Source organism: Thamnophis sirtalis, unplaced genomic scaffold, assembly GCF_051295495.1.
Source record: "Thamnophis sirtalis isolate CommonGarterSnake01/CBP01778 unplaced genomic scaffold, rThaSir2_p1.2 scaffold_4, whole genome shotgun sequence".
Lineage (NCBI taxonomy): Eukaryota > Metazoa > Chordata > Lepidosauria > Squamata > Natricidae > Thamnophis > Thamnophis sirtalis.
The window spans coordinates 35,002,219-35,022,924 of NW_028261384.1; the positions used below are offsets into that span (position 1 = coordinate 35,002,219).

General features: G+C 36.0%; 1 protein-coding gene across 5 annotated transcripts in view; it reads right to left on the reverse strand.

The window, feature by feature from the left end:
• The window catches only part of THSD7A (thrombospondin type 1 domain containing 7A), a 292,617-nt gene that overhangs the window by 52,034 nt on the left and 219,877 nt on the right, over positions 1-20,706 (reverse strand). For all 5 annotated transcript variants that reach the window (XM_087712745.1, XM_087712744.1, XM_087712743.1 and 2 more), the window contains exons 13-16: positions 20,027-20,162; positions 19,051-19,154; positions 10,376-10,570; positions 6,880-7,143 (exon numbers count right to left, since the gene is read on the reverse strand). In XM_087712745.1, coding sequence (XP_087568871.1) covers positions 6,880-7,143; positions 10,376-10,570; positions 19,051-19,154; positions 20,027-20,162 — 699 coding nt within the window. The remainder of the gene's footprint in view (positions 1-6,879; positions 7,144-10,375; positions 10,571-19,050; positions 19,155-20,026; positions 20,163-20,706) is intronic.

The following is a 20,706-nucleotide window of genomic DNA, read 5'->3' on the forward strand; positions in this document are numbered from 1 at the left end:
CAAGTCTGATTTTATGCATAGTCCTACTATCAGTGCAACATTAATGTTCACCCAAAACAAGGGAATAAATAATATATAAAATTCACAGAAAGAAATCATCTATAATGTTGTTGTGACTATTTTTACAGCATACCTTATCCACTAGGCCATGTCAATTGGGAGTTTGCTTTGAAATGCACCCATATTCAATACATGCTTTGAGCAATATTTAAGTATTATATTTATTTGAGGAAATCTTTTCCTCAAATTTTTTTTGTGCAAAAGTAGGATTTAACAAGAGATGGTATTAAAATTCATTCCAAATGGCATCAAAATACATGCCTTTAATAGAGCATTTGCCTCCTTATTGAACAGATATTTGTACTAAAAAGAACTTTGCTAGAGAATATGTATATATAAACACGAAAATCCTCATGCAGGAATCATGAAATCTCCAGAATTGTGAAGCCTACAAACTTGAAATTTGACATGTATGGTCTTCTTGGCTTCTAGGTGCTCGGTAAAAAGGATTTTTCTAAATAACCATCAAAGCATTAATATTTTGTGTATTATTATTATTATTATTATTATCAATTGTATCACAGCGGCCAGTTGTTTCGCCGGATTTGGCATTGGTTACTAGTCGGGCCCCACCCAGGGGCCTAGGACGTCGTAACGTATTTTCGTAATATGCGTGCAGATCCAAGCAGTGCGGCTTTTTGCATTTGACTGATGGTGATTTTGTCAATTTTTAACTGTTTTAAATGTAATTCCAGTGCTTTTGGAATAGCACCCAGTGTGCCAATTACCACTGGAATTACCACTGCTGGTTTGTGCCATAGTCATTGAATTTCGATTTTTAAGTCCTGGTATCTTGCGATTTTTTCATGTTCCTTCTCGGCGACCCTGCTATCACCTGGTATTGCGATGTCTATGATTGTGACCTTATTTTTCTCAACCAGTGTGATGTCTGGTGTATTATGCACCAGTATTTTGTCGGTTTGTATACGGAAATCCCACAAGATCTTGACCATCTGATTTTCGGTGACTTTTTCAGGCTGATGTTCCCACCAGTTTTTTGCTGTTTTGATATTATAATTTTTGCACAAATTCCAATGGATCATTTGTGTTACTGAATTGTGCCGCAATTTATAATCAGTCTGCGCGATTTTTTTACAGCAGCTGAGTATGTGATCAACAGTTTCATCAGCTTCTTTGCAAAGTCTGCATTTGGCATCATCAGAGGATTTTTCGATTTTGGCCTTAATGGCATTTGTGCGGATAGCTTGTTCTTGCGCAGCCAGGATTAGTGACTCTGTTTCTTTCTTTAATGTACCTGTTGTTAACCATAACCAAGTTTGTTCACTGTCCACTTTATCTTTTATTTTTTCCAGAAATTGGCCATGCAGTGCTTTGTTCTGCCAACTCTCCATTCTTGATTTTATCACATCTTTTCTGTATTCTTGTTTCGTCTGTTGGGCCTTCAGTAGATTTTTGTTCTTTACTTCGATTAATAGATGTTCTTGATTTTCTTTTAAATAATCAGCCAGTCCATGTTTTTCTTCTTCAACTGTTTGCTTCACTTGTAATAATCCTCTGCCACCTGATTTTCGGGGCAGATATAATCTATCAGTATCACCACGTGGATGTAAACTGTAGTGCATTGTCATTAGTTTCCTGGTTTTTCGGTCCAAAAGGTCCAAATCAGCTTGTGTCCAGTTAACTATACCAGCTGTGTATCTTATAACTGGTATTGCCCAGGTATTTATGGCCTTGATTGTATTTCCACCATTCAATTTAGATTTTAAAATTTTCCTAACTCTGTTGGTGTACTCTCGCCTGACAATAGTTTTTACTTCTCCATGCTTGATGTTATCCAACTGCAGAATGCCTAAGTATTTGTAGGCTTCATTTTCTTTGCATTTAATTAATTGGCCATTGGGCATTTCAATTCCCTCACATGCAGTGATTTTGCCTTTTTTTATGGATACAGTGGCGCATTTTTCCATGCCAAACTGCATTGAAATATCGGTGCTGAATACTCGGACTGTGTTTGTCAATGATTGGATTTCTATTTCTGACTTTCCATAGAGTTTCAAATCATCCATATATAGTAAATGTGAAATTTTTTCAGCTTCTTTGGCTGTTTGGTAGCCTAATTTCATTTTTTTTAAGATTACTGATAGTGGGATCATTGCGATGATGAAGAGAAGAGGTGAAAGTGAATCACCCTGGAAAATTCCTCGCTTGATATTAACCATTCCGTAGATCTCGTTCCCTACTGCCAACTCAGTTCTCCATTGTTTCATCGCCTTTTCAGTAAAGGATGTAATATTTTTGCTAATGCCAGTTGTTTCTAAGCATTTTATGATCCAACTATGTGGCAGTGAGTCAAATGCCTTTTTGTAATCAATCCAGGCCATATTCAAGTTTGTTTTTCTGTTCTTACAATTTTCTAATATCATTTTATCAATTAGAAGCTGATCTTTTGTGCCCCTACTCCTTCTTTTGTTGCCTTTTTGCTCTACTGGCAAGATGTTGTTTGTTTCCAAATAATCCATCATGTTATCTGCAATAATGCCTGTGAGTAATTTGAAGGTTGTTGGCAAGCATGTTATTGGTCTGTAGTTTTCAGGTGTTGTTCCTTTAGTTGCATCTTTCTGAATCAAGTATGTTTTTCCAGTTGTCAACCATTCATCAATTTGGCCCTTTTGTAAAATTTCATTCAGTTGCCTGGCCAATATTGCATGTAAACTGGTCAGATATTTGAGCCAGAAACCATGTAATTGGTCCTTTCCAGGTGATGTCCAATTCTTTACCTTTTTAACTCGATTTTTGACCATCTCAGTTGTTATTTCTAATACTTGCATTTGTTTGTTGCCAATGCTTTTCTCAAAGTCATGTATCCACTTTGCTTCCTTGTTGTAGTCCTTTGCATTTTCCCACAATTCTTTCCAGAATTCAACTGTGGCCTGTTTTTCTGGTTTTTCACTTTTGGTGTCACCATTTACATTAAGACTTTGATAAAAACGCCGTTGGTCTGATCGAAATTGCTGATTTTGTTTATATTGGATGATTCGTGCCTCATATCTTTCAATTTTTCTAGCTGTTGCTGTTATCTGCTGTTTTACAATCTCTACAGCTTCATTGATGTTTCTTGTATCCAATCTATATCTCCTGATTAGCCGATCTATGATTTTGTTGTTTTTAAGCCGTTGCTCATGCATGTTCTTTAAGTTACTAGCATCTGCCCTTAATTTTTTGATTTTTTGTTCTAAACGGGTTTTCCACTTTGGCTTTGATGCTTTTTCTGTTGTGTGACTAGGTACTTTAATTTTAATGCCTAGTTCATTAGTGACTATTACAGCTGCGCTGTACATTAACTGGTTTGTTTCCAAGATGGATCCCGGTTCAATTGTTGAAAACACTGCATTAACCATTTTCATGATAGGGGCCAAAATTTTCTTAGACACAGTTTTTAGTGGTGGTAAACGTTGCCTTTCCTCATTAAGCAGAAAATGCTCCATGACCTTATCCTTAAATTCTTTTTGTTTTTGAGTTAGTTCATCAGTTGGTTCAGTGATAACTGGTTCTAGTGGTGATGATGTTATTTCCTCCCCGAGAGCTTCTTCTGGGAGTTCTACTATAATGTCTTTAGTTGTGTCTTGAATATCAGTTATTTCCGCTTGTGATATTGTTTTTGGGGTTTTGCAATTTGCCTGAATTTCCTCATGTTCAACTTCACTAAACACTTTATTCCGTATAATAAATCGCCTTTGATCTGCTAGTCGTTGTTCACTAACATTTGAATGTGGATATTGTTGTTTCCATAATTCATACATTCTCTTTAAATAGCCTCTTTTTTCTGGCTCTGAGTTGTAGTAACAGGCCATTATGGCACGGTTTTCATCTGCACTATATTTTTGTCGTTTTGTTGGCTGGTCCACTTGTAGCCCACTTGTCGACGGATGTCCAGGGACCCCAACATCCACCGCGGCCCTTGTTAACCCGCGCGACGACCGATGCGGTATGGAATTCTTATTTGTTTTTTTCACCATATTGTATGGGTTGGCGGGTTTTTTTTTACGGGACCAGATGCCAACCTGACCCCAACCTTCCTCCTTTCTCATCCGGGCTTGGGACCGGCAACGGCAGAGTTATTATTATTATTATTATTATTATTATTATTATTATTATTAATATGCTCTGATGCTAATGAGTTAAATGTTCTACTCCCCCTGCCAACCAGAAAACTTGGATGTGGGCATGGCCAGTGTGTGACTCATCTGGCCTGCTGGCTGCGAGTTTGGAGAGGAGTCTGAGGGAGGGAAGGTGATAAGATAGGAGATGTTTCTGTGGGGCAAGGCTTACGGGGAGAAGGGGAGAGGATAGAGTAGGATTATATGGGGCCAGGCTGAGGGAGAGAAGGTGGCAAGATAGGAGAGGTTTCTGTTGGGCCAGCCAGACGGGGAGAAGGGGACAGGGTAGGAGACATTTCTGTGGGGCAAGCCTGAGGGAGAGAAGGTAACTGTGAGGCTTTTCTTTAAGTAGCATATTACTATCCCTTTCTTTGATTACCGTATTTTTCGGAATATAAGATGCACCGGAGTATAAGACGCACCATGATTTTGAAGAGGTAAATTAAAAAAAAAGTTTTTGCCCTCCCTAGCTCCCAGGAACACTCTGCAGGCATCCCAAACCATCTGCACACTCCGTTTTTTGTGAAAAATGGGGTATGCAGAGAGTTTGGGAGGCCTGCAAAGTGCTCTCAGGGAGGGCAAAAATGCGATGTGTGGAGCTTGATCTTCTTTAAGAGTAAGGCTTTTATCTATCTCAAATCCACTTTTCTCTACCCCTCACTTGGCAGGGCAGGACTAAACAGCTCTCCCCATGCTTTATTGTTTTTCCTCTTCCCTCGGACTGGCAATGACAGTGAGCTACTTGGCCCAATGAGTGGCAGTCAGCTCGCTTCTTCTCTTCAGCTAGGAGGGAAAGGCATGCAGGGGCTGCTGAATGGCTGCTGTGCTTGGCTGGGAAGGGCCCATTGGATAAGAAGGGGTGGGGATACATTACATTTGGATTAAAGGTTCCTTGTGGCAGTGCCTGAGCAGCAAAAGGAAAGCATAAAGGAAACAAAGTTGCCTCGTGACACACACACACAGACACACACAGACACATACAACCCCAGATCTGCCCGGATCTGTCAGCAAAGAGAAGGAAGGGAAGAGAACCAATCTCCTCTGCACAAAGACTTTCTCAGGAGAGAAAGTGGAGATCTAGGGACCTGAGAAAAGTCTTTGTGCAGAGGAGATTGGTTCTCTTCCCTTGCTCCACCTCCCCCCCTTCTGTCTGGATCTGTTATGCAATCCTTATTGCTACTGCTGCTTTTGCGCCCAGCTACCGTGACAGATTGTGTGTGTGTGTGGGATCTGTCATGCAGCAAAGAGATACTGTAGCTGGGTGCAATAGTAATAAGCAGATCTGGAGAGAAATTGGGGAGGTGGGGGTGGAGGAAGGGAAGGGAAGAGGCTACATTCGGAGTATAAGATGCACCCAGATTTTCACCCTCTTTTTTGGAGTAAAAAGGTGCGTCTTACACTCTGAAAAATACGGTAACAATTTTTAAAATAATAATAATAATAAATCAAAATTATAATAATGTAATAATAAATCAAAATTCAATGACTATGGCACAAACCAGCAGTGGTAATTCCAGTGGTAATTGGCACACTGGGTGCTATTTCAAAAGCACTGGAATTACATTTAAAACAGTTAAAAATTGACAAAATCACCATCAGTCAAATGCAAAAAGCCGCACTGCTTGGATCTGCACGCATGTTACGAAAATACGTTACGACGTCCTAGGCCCCTGGGTGAGGTCCGACTAGTAACCAATGCCAAATCCGGCGAAACAACTGGCCGCTGTGATACACTTGTATAACAACAACAACAACAACCACAACAATGATGAAACAAGAATACAGAAAAGATGTGATAAAATCAAGAATGGAGAGTTGGCAGAACAAAGCACTGCATGGCCAATTTCTGGAAAAAATAAAATATAAAGTGGACAGTGAACAAACTTGGTTATGGTTAACAACAGGTACGTTAAACAAAGAAACAGAGTCACTAATCCTGGCTGCGCAAGAACAAGCTATCTGCACAAATGCCATTAAGGCCAAAATCGAAAAATCCTCTGATGATGCCAAATGCAGACTTTGCAAAGAAGCTGATGAAACTGTTGATCACATACTCAGCTGCTGTAAAAAAATTGTGCAGACTGATTATAAATTGCGGCACAATTCAGTAGCACAAATGATCCATTGGAATTTGTGCAAAAATTATAATATTAAAACAGCAACAAACTGGTGGGAACATCAGCCTGAAAAAGTCACCGAAAATCAGATGGTCAAAATCTTGTGGGATTTTCGCATACAAACGGACAAAATACTGGCGCATAATACACCAGACACCACACTGGTTGAGAAAAACAAGGTTACGATCATAGACATTGCAATACCAGGATAGCAGGGTCGATGAGAAGGAATATGAAATCCACTAAAAGTGACACCTAACTTAAAACTCATTTATTTCAATAAGGACTATGTACAATTTAGTCCAGATCTAGTTCTGTATCTCTAAAACATTCAGGGGTTGCTGATGGAATCTGCAAGCTTTAGCCTTAGTTTCTGAAGACATCATTGTACACACACACACACACAGAGGGGGGGTCATGACTCAATGTGGTCTTTGTCAGATATAAACAAAACTTTTACTTTCAACTAATTAGATAAGAAACAGTTTAGTACCATAAAACCCACAATCTAAAATACATTAGAGCTACTGTAAAATTGAATATAGAAGAAATTAATAGGAGAGTAGCAATATTATTTTAAATACCATGACTGTTGCACCGGGATGTTTCAACAAGTCTACTGCTTTGATCATAACAAGCCATGGCTTGATAACGGTAGCCTTGTCCACACTCTTTGATGTCTCCTTGAACTTTCATTCCCATAAGTATGTCTACTTTGCCTTCAGGTAATATACAGTCTGACCAGTTTCCAACTGGTTGGGCATTGTATTTGTCACACTGGCAGAATTGGGTCTCAATGAGTGGATAAAGTTGAGGATTCTTACATTTTTCTTTCTTCTTACTTTTTCCTGAAAGCGAGAGAAGGAGTTTCAGAAAGTGCTTTCTTGAATCTGATCTAAAATTTGGTTCATACCATAAATAAGGTTATATTGGAAAATACATTACTGATTTGATAGGTTGAATATATTTACAAGGAGATAAATTGTTTTGATTATAAGAATTGAACTTAGCCTTAATAGTAATCAGAAGTAAATCCATAGAAATCATTAGGCTTTGAGTTAGTTACTTATTCTCTATTATTGTCTGGAGTGTGTCATCTTCAGGAAAGATTCGGATTCAGCTCAATACATTAGCATACCGGAATTGTTTTCTTTGCCATTATATGCTATTGTCTGTGTGTGTGGCGGGGGGAGGAATATAATCATGACACATTCTACCATTATCTTTACTATGTATGCCATATGTTAGGTGCTATTATGGATTTTGTTTTCTGAAATAAAAAATAATGTAATTAGCTTTCTCATAAAATATCTTAAAACAGGTTGTTATCAAGGTTTAACACAATAAAAAACATTTTTCTAAAAGTCAATTAAAACATATACATTGAAATAGATGAGAAAGAAGTCATATCTATCCAAAAACCAACCTGAAATAGTAGATGACTGTGAAGATTCTCAGTCATCCAGGCCATGGTTGTCCCAAAGGTGCTTTTTCAATAGGCAACTGGACTTTGTTTTTCTGTGAACATTTCACTTCTCATCCAAGTAGCTTCTTAAGTTCAGATGAAGAACTGAAGAAGCTTCATGGATGAAAAGTGAAATATCTTCAAGAAAAAACAAAGCCCAGTTGCCTTTTGAAAAAGCACTTGTAGGACTGAAATAGTAGACATTCTTTGAATATCAGGAAGGGAAGCCTTCAGAGTAAACATTACCCTTGCAGTGTATGCCACCTGAGATCAAACTTCATCAAATCTGACCCCAATAGGATGACCATAATAGTTGGGTTACCAACCCGTTCCCCCAGTATCAGCCTACCTTCCTCATTGTCTCATGTATTGGTCCTATGACTGTTTTGGAAACCACATAATTTTGAACCCTTCCTAATAAGCATGGATGATAAATCTGCCATTTTTTAATTGGATTGTTTTTATGAAATACATTATCTGAGTCAACTCATTCAAGAATGCTACTGGATAGCAGAATGGGTGGTATGGCAACATCAGTTCCACTCTGTCTCATGCAGCCTATGCCAAATAAGTGATTCATAGCTTGTCTCAACTGCGAGAATTTTTCTAGTGAACGTAGAGGTTTTCTGTGAATCATAGTGATTTTTTAATCCAGATCTCCAGCCTGAATTGATGCTATATTGAAAACCCAAATAGGAAGAGTTAGGTCAGGTCTACTTTTCTCAGCTTAACAAATCTCAGTAATAAATGTTCAGTTCAGCTTTCATATCCACAACTAAATGGGTGGTGATGAACTTACTATGGGCACAATCATCAGACTGGAAAGATTATAAGCCATGTCACAACATGTATAACATGTACACACAATGAGCTTTGTGTGTATATTCTAACTATAAAGTACCTATATGAAGTTTTAATATTAGGTCTGATATACATATTTGAAAATTAGAATTTGAGGCCGTTTGTGAGAATAATTAATAATATCATTGATGAGGAATAATGGATGGTCTTAAGAAATAAATGTTTCTTAGCAATGTTCCTTCCATCCACTCATGGAATAATATATATTTTGTTGCCTGTACTACATTTCCTTCAGCATTAATTAGGTATCAACAATCTAACTTTATCTGCAATTCCATGATCCTATGCCTTGTGTCAGTGTTCATATAAATACAAAACTGTATGTTGTTCTCTGACTTACTAGTATTGGTTTTCACTACTTTTACAGCAGTTGTGTAAAAAATATCTTTAAAATGCATGTTAAATTTTTATCATCTAAATCTAAATATTAAATCAGTTTTCACTTTACTGTTATTCCCACTGTGACACAAATGTAATATTTTTTAATATACTAATTTTATGTGATGTTATAAGATGCAGCTTGAAAAGTCAGCATTATAATGTTTGCTAGCATGCAAGAGGCTGAGTAAGTATAGAATTGGTAATCTCAGCTTTGATTAAACTTGAACGTTTTTTAATACGAACAATCAACATACTTTGTAGAAGACATTCTAGGCTACTAATTGACTAGCCTTTGTTTAGATGAATATAAATACGTTATTGAATAATGCCAAATTCTTCATCAGAAATATTCCTTTCATTGCTTTGCAGTTTGGATTATGTAGAATCTTTCTAAATTAAATTTATTCAAACTATCAGTTCATAGCAATTATATAGGCATTCTACGCTATGACTAATTAGATCATTGATATTTCTATTATTCAAATAAGTTCATTTTCTCACTTTATGTCAAGACTTTAAAGTTGTCTATGTGTTCAGCAAAACTGCACTGGTTACCAAAATCTCACTAACTATGACTGAAGCTGGTAAATTATGCATAAGATTGCAGCCTAAAATATTTAACTTTTTTTTTTTTTACAATACAAGCTAAACACAATTTTTATTTATTCCTATTGACAAATGAGATACGTTTTTAGGAACCTATAAAGATAGAATTACTAAAATAGAATTAAAGCAATATAAACCTGAAATGTATGTATATTTCTTATGAAACATAAATGTCTAAATCTGTAGAATTTTATATGAACTGTTAAAAAAGCAGAACCTTGGCTAATGTAAACTAATCCAGTTTTCATGAAAGAAAAGTTCTTATGGTGTTTATGCTTTCTAGCAACATTTGCTCTGATATTCAACTGGCTAAAGTAGCAAAATCTCACAATGACATACCTGATTAAACCCCATAAACTTCCTCTCCTGCATAAGTATATAATTGAACAATTCCTCACTACCTGTGGTTGCTATAATATTTAATCAAAATTGACATTAAAATGTCTGAAGGAGGGGATGCCTAAGGGGGAAGTTTAAAAAAAATCAAGATGTCAATCACAACTATGCATTCAAACCCTTTTTACATCTGATTCCGCACATGTGAAAAGAACAGCACTTTGATTGCATTTTTGTAGTTGTCGTGTTGCCTTTTTACATGTATCCCTATGAACATCACTAAATTTAAGTCCTACTGCTTATAATTTATCAATGTTAAATACAATTTATTTCCCAGTCACTACAATCATCCTTACTCGTATTACCAACACTACTTCCAACAATAGAGAGATGCAGATATTTGCATCTATTTGCAGATATTTAATTCTTACCAATTAGTAAGCGCTTCCTTGTTCTAACTGATCCACAGTCCAAACCGCAGGCAGAAAATTTTGACCAGATTGTGAACAGGCAGTCATCTTGGCAAGGTATTTGGCAGAGTTGTGTCAAGGGTGGTAAAGGCCCTGCATATTTTAGGCATTCACCAATATCAGCCTGGCTGCCATCTTGTTTGCGACATGTAATAGCTGGAAGTAGGAAAGCAGAAGGAATTATAAGAAACTGACAGGCCTTTTATTGGTTAGACAACATAGCAGCTAACAATAGGCACCCACATTTGATTTAGAAGTAAGGCAATATGTTCATGAATAATATTATTTCCCCTAGGAACTCTCCACAATGGATTTATTTTTCAAATATTAGGAAACACAGAATAATGCATATCCCCCATGTAATTCAAATCAGCAGTTGATCCAAACAAAGCAACATAGAAATACAATACAAGTGTACAGTGAAGGAAAGAATAATACTATATATTACTCTCCATGTAACAGCATAATTTAACTTCTCTGTATAGTTAATTCTAAGAACAATAGATTTATAGAAGAAAAAAAAACCCAGATTCTTGCTCCAATTCTAAATATACTGAGATTATGCTTATGTAAAAATAAATAAATCTGGAAACAGCTCCTTTTGGAAAATAAATTTGATAGGAAAGCGGAAACAACATGCATCTGAATATTATAATGAAGTTTAACAAAACACAAAAGATCTCCTTTCCAATAAAAAAATTCCATAAAGAAATTTGTAGACATGAAAACATTTGAAATACCATTTCAAGGCATTTGATAATAGAATACATACCTGTATCTTACAGAGGACAAGATACAGTTCCTTTGAATCTATTGGAATGATATTTCATTTCATGTCATAAGACAAGCACTATTTTTGACTAGCAATTCTACCACTTCATACAACTCTTAATCAGCCATGGACAACTCATTGTCTCCAGCATCTTTTCATACAACAGAGAAATGGCTGCCTGTTCTATATAAAAAGCAAAAACTAAATGAAATGCTTTTGGTAGCTAGCCATACTCTCTGTTTTATGGAGATTTTCTTGCTAATGTATCATTTGTTAAGCCCTATAAGTGGTTCCATTTTACAACCTTTCTTGCCACAGTTATTAAATAAATCACTTCAGTTGCTAAGTTAGTAAAATGGTTGTTAAGGGAATCTGGCTTTCCCATTGACTTTGCTTGTCAGAAGGTCCCAAAAGCTGATTGCATGATCCTCAGGGAACACTGAAACCGTCATAAATATGAGTCAGTTGGTAAGCGTCTGAATTTTGATTGTGTGGCTGTAGGGATGCTGCAATGGTCATAAGTATGGAAAATGGTTTAAGTCACTTTTTTTCAGTGCCATTGTAACTTTGAATGGTCACTAAATGTATTGTTGTAAATTGAGGATTACCTGTACTCTTTTGGCCAACCAACTCATTGGTTATCCATCTTATTATTTTTTTTAAAGCTAGGATTTAGTCTCTCTCCCAATCAAAAGAATATCAGGGTGGCTGGAGAGAAGACGAAGTGAAAGGAGCTGAGCCCACAGGAAACTATCAGAAGCTAATGGGACTACAAGTTTGTTGGCATAAAATACAATCATCCATATGTCTTACACTGCCTATATACAACATCTAGAGCAGGACAAAGGAGAAAACACTAGTTCCTCAGAATACCTCAGCTGCAGGTAGACAATGAGGTACAGGCAAAATTATTCAGGTAATATCTTCTGAAAATTTAGATTTGCCCTTATGTATCTCAAAGCTGTACCAGAAATAAATCAGTTCAGCTGCACAGAGGATAGTGTAAGAATATACTAATATGAAACGGATTCGGGAATGGGAGACTGCTCACAATGTGAGACTGCTCACACAGCTGATGACTATCTGGCATGAAATGAATTATTGCTGTCAAGGTATATATAGGTAGCATTCCCTAATCCCCACATATCTTTGTTATTAACAGAAAGTGTTAATGAGAAATTATTTAATAAGCCGTATAAGGAAAGCTGCAGTAAGCAAAATAATAGTATGCTTAAATGCCAGTCCATGAAAACCTTAAATTTATACATATTCCAAAACAGTTTAAGTTGAACATTCTGTCATCCAAGTCCACCATTTTACACAGTGCAAATAGCATTTGAGACTAAAAACCAGTCTCTTATCACATTGTGCCAGGCTAATAATTAATCACTCCGCTCACATTAAATTGATTACAAGCATTAACACTAAGAATCAGAAATGTGCTTATTCTGGATTAACCACAAAGAATTGTAAAATACTCCCATAAACCACAAGGATGCAATTGCTAATTATATCCAATTTAACAAGCATCTAGTTCACTTAAATTCACTTGCTTGACATCCAAAGTTTTCAAAAAAGTTATCCGAAATAAACTGCACTTCTAATTTTTCAGACAGACGTCTGATATAATCATAGCTGATAGTATTGCTTAAACTCTACCACAAGGGGACCTGGACTCATAAATTAATATTATGTGGATAATTAAATACAAAGTCTGTTCTGTATATGAAAATCATTTTAATGAAAAAAATCCCTGAACTATTTATATTGCCTAGTCAAATATAACCAAATTATACAAGCTGTAAAAATATGTACTGAAGTTATTAGATTGCTTTAAGGTATTTTTTATTTCATACAAATTATGCATTATTTATTTATGTATATTTGTAATTGCCTGTTATCTTCAAAGGCAAAACTTTCATGACCCCACTTTTTCTTTTTATAGCACATATTTACTCTGAAAATATATGATGAAATACTGAAAATGCCATATTCTTCTATGAAAAGATTCTCCGCCCTGATGTTCCCACAGCATATTCTAGGCCAATGTGCAAAATTATACAAAATTGTTAGGCAGTTGTGCAAAAATGCTGTAAATTAAGAATACTTTCAGAAATATAAGTGTCAACAGTTTCTTTTTATCAATTAACAAAATGGAAAGTAAATGAACAGTTGAGAAATCCAAATCAAATAAATGTTTGGTATGACCATCTTTTGTTTTCAAAACATCAATTCTTACACTTGCACAGAGCCAGGCATTTTGTAGGATTAGAGTCAGGTGTATGGTTAACCAATTATACCAAGCAGGTGCTAATAATCATCAATTTCATATGTAGGTTGAAACACAGTCATTAACTGAAACAGCTGTGTATGAAGCTTAAAACTGGGTCAGGAACAGCCAACTCTGCTACTAAGCTAAGGTTGTGCAAAACCGTTCATGTCACAGGTCATACACAATTGAATTTAATACAATTAGAGAAATGGATAAAAGTGGAAGAAAGATTTGAGGCGAAAGATAGTTATAAAATTTGAAATGATTATAAAATAATGTGAGATGAATGAAGAATATATAGGGAAAGAAAGAATTGGAAAAAATATATAGACTATTAACTGAATTATGAGAGCAGGCAAAAAGGTTTAAAATTAATTTGGGAATTAGATTTGGGAGAAATAAACAATGATTGGAAAAACATTTGGAATAGAGAGTATATAAGAATATGTCAGTTAGAGTTAAGAAAAAAGGATATGAAGTGATATGGAGATGGTACCTAACACCATGTAAATTAAATCAAATAGATGGTATATATACAAATATTTATTGGAAGTGCAAGAAAGAGCATATAAATAAATATATGTGGTGGGATTGTGATAGTGCACAAAAAATATTGGACATGGTGTTTAGAGAGTTTGGAGCACTTTTGAATGTAAATTTAGATTTGTCACTGAGAATTGCATTACTGTTGTTGTGGAAAAACAGATATAAATGAAGCCAAAAAAGGAATTGATTGTAAATTTGATAATGGCAGCTAGATTAGTGATGGCTAAATATTGGGGATGAAATTGGGATATTCAAAGAAATGAGGGGTACAATGAAATTTGTATGGCAATAAATGATAAATTAGTAACAGAAATTAAATTTAAAAATGGATGATCAAAGCAAATAATTATAACGAAATATGGGGGGATTTTATAAAATCAGTGTTGTTGGAAGGCAAAGGGAATAAAGCTACTCAAGTTTCAGTGATGGGTTGCTCCAGGTTCAACCGAACCAGTAGTAGTGGCGGTGCCCCCCTGCCCAGGACGCTTCTGCGCATGCACACGCCTGTGTGTGGGAGAGTGCCCAAATCGGTAGTAAAAATATTTGGAACCCACACTGTCAGGAATATATGTTGTTTTGGAGTGGATAAGGGTACACTTGGAAAATATTATATATCTCTTACTTATTATAGACAAAGAAATATAAGGAGGAAACAAAGGTCTCCAGGGGTTGGGGGTACATTGTAGTATTTGGTTTTTTTCCTTTTTCCTTTTTTTGTATTTATTATTTTTATATTATTTGTATTTAATTTTTTTTTAAAAAAAAAACAGGTAATACACCATGGGAAAACTGAGCACAAGAACCAGACATAAGGTAATTATACTGCATCAGCATGGTCTCTCCCAGGCAAAGATTTCAAAGCAGACAGAGGTTTCAAGATATGCTATTCAAGCTCTTTTGAAGAAGCAAAAAGGAATGAGCAATGCTGAAGACCACAGATGCAGTAATCGACCAAGGAAACTTAATGCACAGATGAAAGATACATCATATTTACTTCCCTTCAACATTGGAAAATGTCCAGCAGCGCCATCACAACATAATTGGTGGAAACCAACAGGATCCAGGTATACCCATCCCCTGCCTAGAAAAGTCTGGCCAGAAGTGGTCTTCATGGAACAATTGTGGCCAAAAAGCCAGAAAACTCAGACGGAAATGCTAAGTGACTCAACAATGCATGAAAACATAGGAACTGGGATGCAGAAAAATTGGTAGCAGGTGCTCTGACTGATGAGTCAAAATTAGAAAGGTTTGGCTGTAGCAGGAGGCAGTTTGTTCACCACAGGGTTGGAGAGTGGTAGAATAATGAGTATCTTCAGGCAACAGTGAAACCTTGCAAGTTTGGAACTGCATTTCTGCAAATGGAGTTAGAGATTTGGTCAGGATCAATGGTTTCCTCAATGCTGAGAAATACAGGAAGATACCTATCCATCATGTTATACCATCAGAGAGGTGTATGACTGGCCCCAAATTTATTGCAGCAGGACAATTGCCCCAAACATACAGCCAAGGTCATTAAGAACTATCTTCAGCATAAAGATAAACAAGGAATCCTGGAAGTGATGGTTTCCCCTCCAGAACCCTGATCTCAACATCATTGAGTCTTTTTTGGGGTTCCATGAAGAGACAAAAGGATTTGAGACAGCCTCCATCCATAGAATATCTGTGGTTAGTTCTTCACGATGTTTGGAATATCCTTCAAGGAATTTTGCTAAATCCCTTCAAAAATTGTGTGCAAGGGTACCTAGAAGAATAGATGCTGTTTTGAAGGCAAAGAATGGTCATACCAAATATTGATTTGATTTGGATTTCTTTCCTGTTCATTTACTTTCCATTTACTTTCCATTTTGTTAATCGATAAAATAAAAAATAAACTATTAATGCTTATGAGAGCATTCTTAATTTACAGAATTCTTGCATAACTGCCTAACATTTTTGCATAGCACAGTGTGTTTGTGTGTGTGTACATACACACACTATTATCCACACATTTGTTTATTGATGAATACATAATGACTAATGATAAATACATAATGACTAATCTCCTGAATTTCTAAATTGATCTATTCAAAAGATCTGCATCCAGCTACCTATAAAGTTTGATACCCTTTTCTGTGTATCACTAATTTGTTTTTTTGAAAAAATAAAATAAAAAAAGTGTAAGGAGTAAAAAGTCATGACTCCTTTCACTGTTTTTATATTGATGTATGTCAGATAATTAAACTAAACTAAGTAGGGTTTTCACACAAAAGTGTGTACATCTTTGGAAATTTGCTCTTTTCATGTTGGTATGTGATTGGACAGATCAGACACTGTGATCTGTCTTTTTCTGTCCTTGTTGCATGTTTTGATTAAGTAAGAGCATTTTGATTTTTCTAAGTTTAGGTTTAACCCAGGAGACTCATGAAAATTCATTAACTTCTGAAGTTGCTGCTATAAGTAACATTTTCTTTAAAAAAATAATAATCTAACAGCCAGACAAGTGTTTAACAAAATGTATTTGGCCAAACAATTAACAAAAGTGGATGATGTTTGTTTAGAACTATTCAGAATAACAGAGTTGGAAGGGATCTTGGAGCTCTTCTAGTCCAATCCTCTGCTTAGGCCCTATACTATTTCAGACAAATCTTTGTCTAATCTCCTGTTTAAAACTTCCAGTGTTGGAACATTCACAACTTCTGGAGGCAAGTTGTTCCACTGATTAATTGTTCTGTCAAGAAATTTCTCCTTAGTTCTAGGTTGCTTCTCTTCTTGATTAGTTTGCATCCATCGCTTCTTGTCCTGCCTTCAGATGTTTTGGACAATAGGTTGAGTCCCTCTTCTTTATGGCACCCACTTAGATATTGTAACACTGCTATCAGGTCACCTCTGTTCCATTTGAATTGTTGTAGCTTTGAGTCCTGTTTATATCTATTTATTTCTTATTTTTTTCTGGTGATGCGAAAGGACGAACTGCATTGAATTATCTTATATTCTTGTTTTTTTCTTTGGGTAGCAAATGTTTTTTAACTCCTTTCTTCTACTTCTCATCTACAGACCTCAATTCCTACAATTGGATGAGTTATGAGCTATGTTTATAATACAGGCATATCAAGAAAAGCCTTCTGCAAAAGTTGAAACACAATTGCCATCAATACTTTTCTAATAGCATACAAAGACAAATAATTCCAGATGAATCATCTTGGTGTTCTAATCTCTCTTGTATGATCTTATAAAACTGAGTCACAACTGTTAAGTTTTGCCATTGGAGGTTCTTCAGAAAACTGTTGAGTTTTTGAAGATCAGGAATGTAATTCTATGAAAAAGCAGCAAAGCAGCATCAAATGCCTCTATATAATGTAGAAGAATTTAGCAAAGCCTTTTGAATACGGCCAGAATTTTAAGAATTTAGTCAAGTTTTTGCATTTTTTATTTTCCGCTGTGTATTTTGATGGTACTCTGGAACATGTTTTATTTATTTCCCCAAAGTTGCTGGTGCTATTAACACAATATGTGAATTGAATTATTGTGTTAAGTACATAGCAAGTAAGGAGATGGGGAGAGAGAAGTAGAGGGAACCTGAAAATGTTTTCACTGGCAGAATTGAAAGAAAATTGGCTTCCAATTAAAGTTGCGGCATATTCATTTACATTGGTATGATTTGAAACAAAAGTACAATTATGCAAGACAGATAGAGTCAGAGTTCTCTTGAAGAATGACCCCTTCTGTTAATTTTCTGATTCACTCCAGAACTCACCCTAGCTCAGCATGATTTAAAAAGCGAGAAAGCTTAAAATACAAATATATTACTTTAATTATAATAGCAACCTGTGCATTTATTCCAATTACAACTGGGAACTGACAAGGGTAAGCTTCTTCCATACTTTCACTTAATTTTTGCCATCTTCATTTAATTCCTAATTAATCCAGGAAAAACAGCACCCAAGCTAAATGAGAAAGATTAACTGTCATGCATATGCATATTTGAACCATTCCCTTCTGATGCAGCTAAACTCGGTATCCACATCTGGCACAGAAGGGCAAAGACTAAGACTGAAGCCAATATCTTTCTATTGCTGCTTTATTATTCATTTATTAATTTAATGACAGACAATTCCCCACCCCAGAAGAAAAGCCCAGGATCTAGTGATTGGATGCCTTTACATACAGCTTAGAGCAGAAGAGTGCAGTGCTGAGCTATTCGGGGGCTACATAGCCAGGGAACCCTAAAGATCCCCTAAAAGGTGTCACAAAACTCCAGCTTTGAATGTGAAAGAAGGGGAAAATTACTAAAACCCTTGTGGAGCAATCATATTAGCTGTGTTTAATTAATGTAATTTGTTTTAATTAAAATACAAATTAAATCAAATCAAATTGAGTTGCCATCCTGGCCCCAGTTTTGTCTTGCCTTACTATCTGGAGTGCAGCCCTAGTGTGTTAGTTAAAGGCCACTCACGTCTCTTGTCCTGAAAATGATGTGCTACCTGGTCTGGTGGGATTCTGGGAAAGTGAAAATCGAAACTACAACACCAACAGCAGCAGTAACAGCATAATCTAGTGCTCCTCAGCAATGAACAGAATGTTCTCTATGTCATTATTGCTTTCACAACTTCTGGTGGTAATTGTTCCACTGATTAATTGTTCTAACTGTCAGGAAATTTATCCTTAGTTCTAAGTTGCTTCTCTCCTTGATTAGTTTCCACCCATTGCTTCTTTTTTCTACCCTCAGGTGCTTTGGATAATAGCTTGACCCCCTCTTCTTTGTGGCAGCCCCTGAGATATTGGACCACTGCTATCATGTCACCCCAGTCCTTCATTTCACCAGACTAGACATACCCAGTTCAAGCAATCATTCTTTTTATTTTTTAGCCTCCAGTCCCCTAATCATGATACTAACAATGTTCTGTCCTTGGAGCTATATATATATATTGAATAACAGGGTACTTCAAAATGAAAGCATGGATTCAACGGAACATGAGTAGCTGAAGAGGGAAAAATCTTCATGAAAGTGTAAATACAACAGTGAGCTCCATATGATGAATATTATGAATAAGTTCTAGTTTTTCTAACCTCTTGCTTGTAGTCCTGGACCACATGTCTCTTGGGCACCTGGGCTGTCTTGCCGAACATACCATGGTACAAGTTGGCACCGGCGCCATTTGTGTGTTTTCCATCTGCAGAAAACAACAACAATCCAAAATGTCTATGTGAACACAGGTCACAGTAATTGTTGTGCTTACTTTCAATAAGTCTAACAAAATGGCAACTTCAAGCTGATCCTTGCTGGTGCTGAAAAATAGGATTACACCTGATGAATACTTGGATAGCAAAGAAAATTAAAAAAAAATCAATCATCATCAGTCAGAAGAAAGCAACAGCAATCTATTATTTTTTCAGCAACAAAACTACATACATGCAACCTATCACAGTTTCATTACTTGCAAGAGATTCTAAAGATTCTTAAATATACACAGAAAAATAATTATGTGACTTTCCATTTGCTTTGCTGTTTACTTACACTGAAATTAAAGTTAAATCTGTTATCTTTACCCTGAATATATTCATATCTTTTTTTTAAAAAAGTGGCTGAATGGCCATTTTTGTAGCCAGCAACTAGATCAAAGGTATCAAACTTGGGCTGTCACGTTGCCGCCACATGAAAGGTGGGTGTGGCCTGCACGAGATGCATCCAGGCTGCGGGTTGCCAGTTTGACACAACTGAATTAGATGGTTACTTGCATATAGAACTTTTCAGTCTAATCTATAACTCTAGGTTTGCCTGATCATCTTCCATTCAAGCCCACATCATCTAAAACTTTAATTAGCTTTCTGAAACGAAACCTTTTTCCAATTTTGAATATATTTACATATATGACTGGCAATGGCAAACTGCTATCAAAAAAACCTTCCATTTCCTTCCATGCGTGTAAAATGGGTCATATCCAAAACATTTAAGTGTGATTCTTGGCTCCCCCAAAAGGCAATTCTTCTGTGTTCTAGAGTGACAGAGGACAAAAGGAGTTTTAGTTAAAAAATAAAATGTCACCTATAAAACACGCAGACAGGAGGAGGATCACAGTCTTTTTCTTCATATAAGGTCTCTGGGCAGTCACGACCCCCATTTGCAGGGAGCTGCAAGATGACTCGGTGTCGAGATTGTTTTGTCACAGTAACAACTGACCCTATGAACAAACATACGAACATCCATTTTGCTTCTCTTTTTATTGGACCCCTGCACTAAAATTTGAGAAATTAGAAAGATGTTGTATAAAACAGCTCTACTAGTTGCTGAATCCTTTACATTTTAAATATATATGAAGAACCATAACTAAAACAAACATACTTTAATTACTAGGTTAAAACAAACTATCAATAAATGATGTAATTGCACAGCAAAAAACAAACAATTTATTATACTGCCATGGTTTATTTCTGAATATTTTATAAAGTTCTCACATTTATTTTCAAAGTGATTTTCTCTATATATTCATTTTAGCCATAATGCCCATGAGAGCTTACTTTGGAAGCTTATATCTTATGCTTAATATATCATTCACTTGATTTAGGCATCTAAGATCATCAGTATTTCATGGATATCTCTCATTTACAGTCAAATACTGTATTTACCTCTTGCGCTCGCTTCCCGAACTATGTTGCACCTCTGTGCACCATCCTGACCCATACCACAATATTACTCTGATCGTAGATAATCTTGCAGTTTTATCA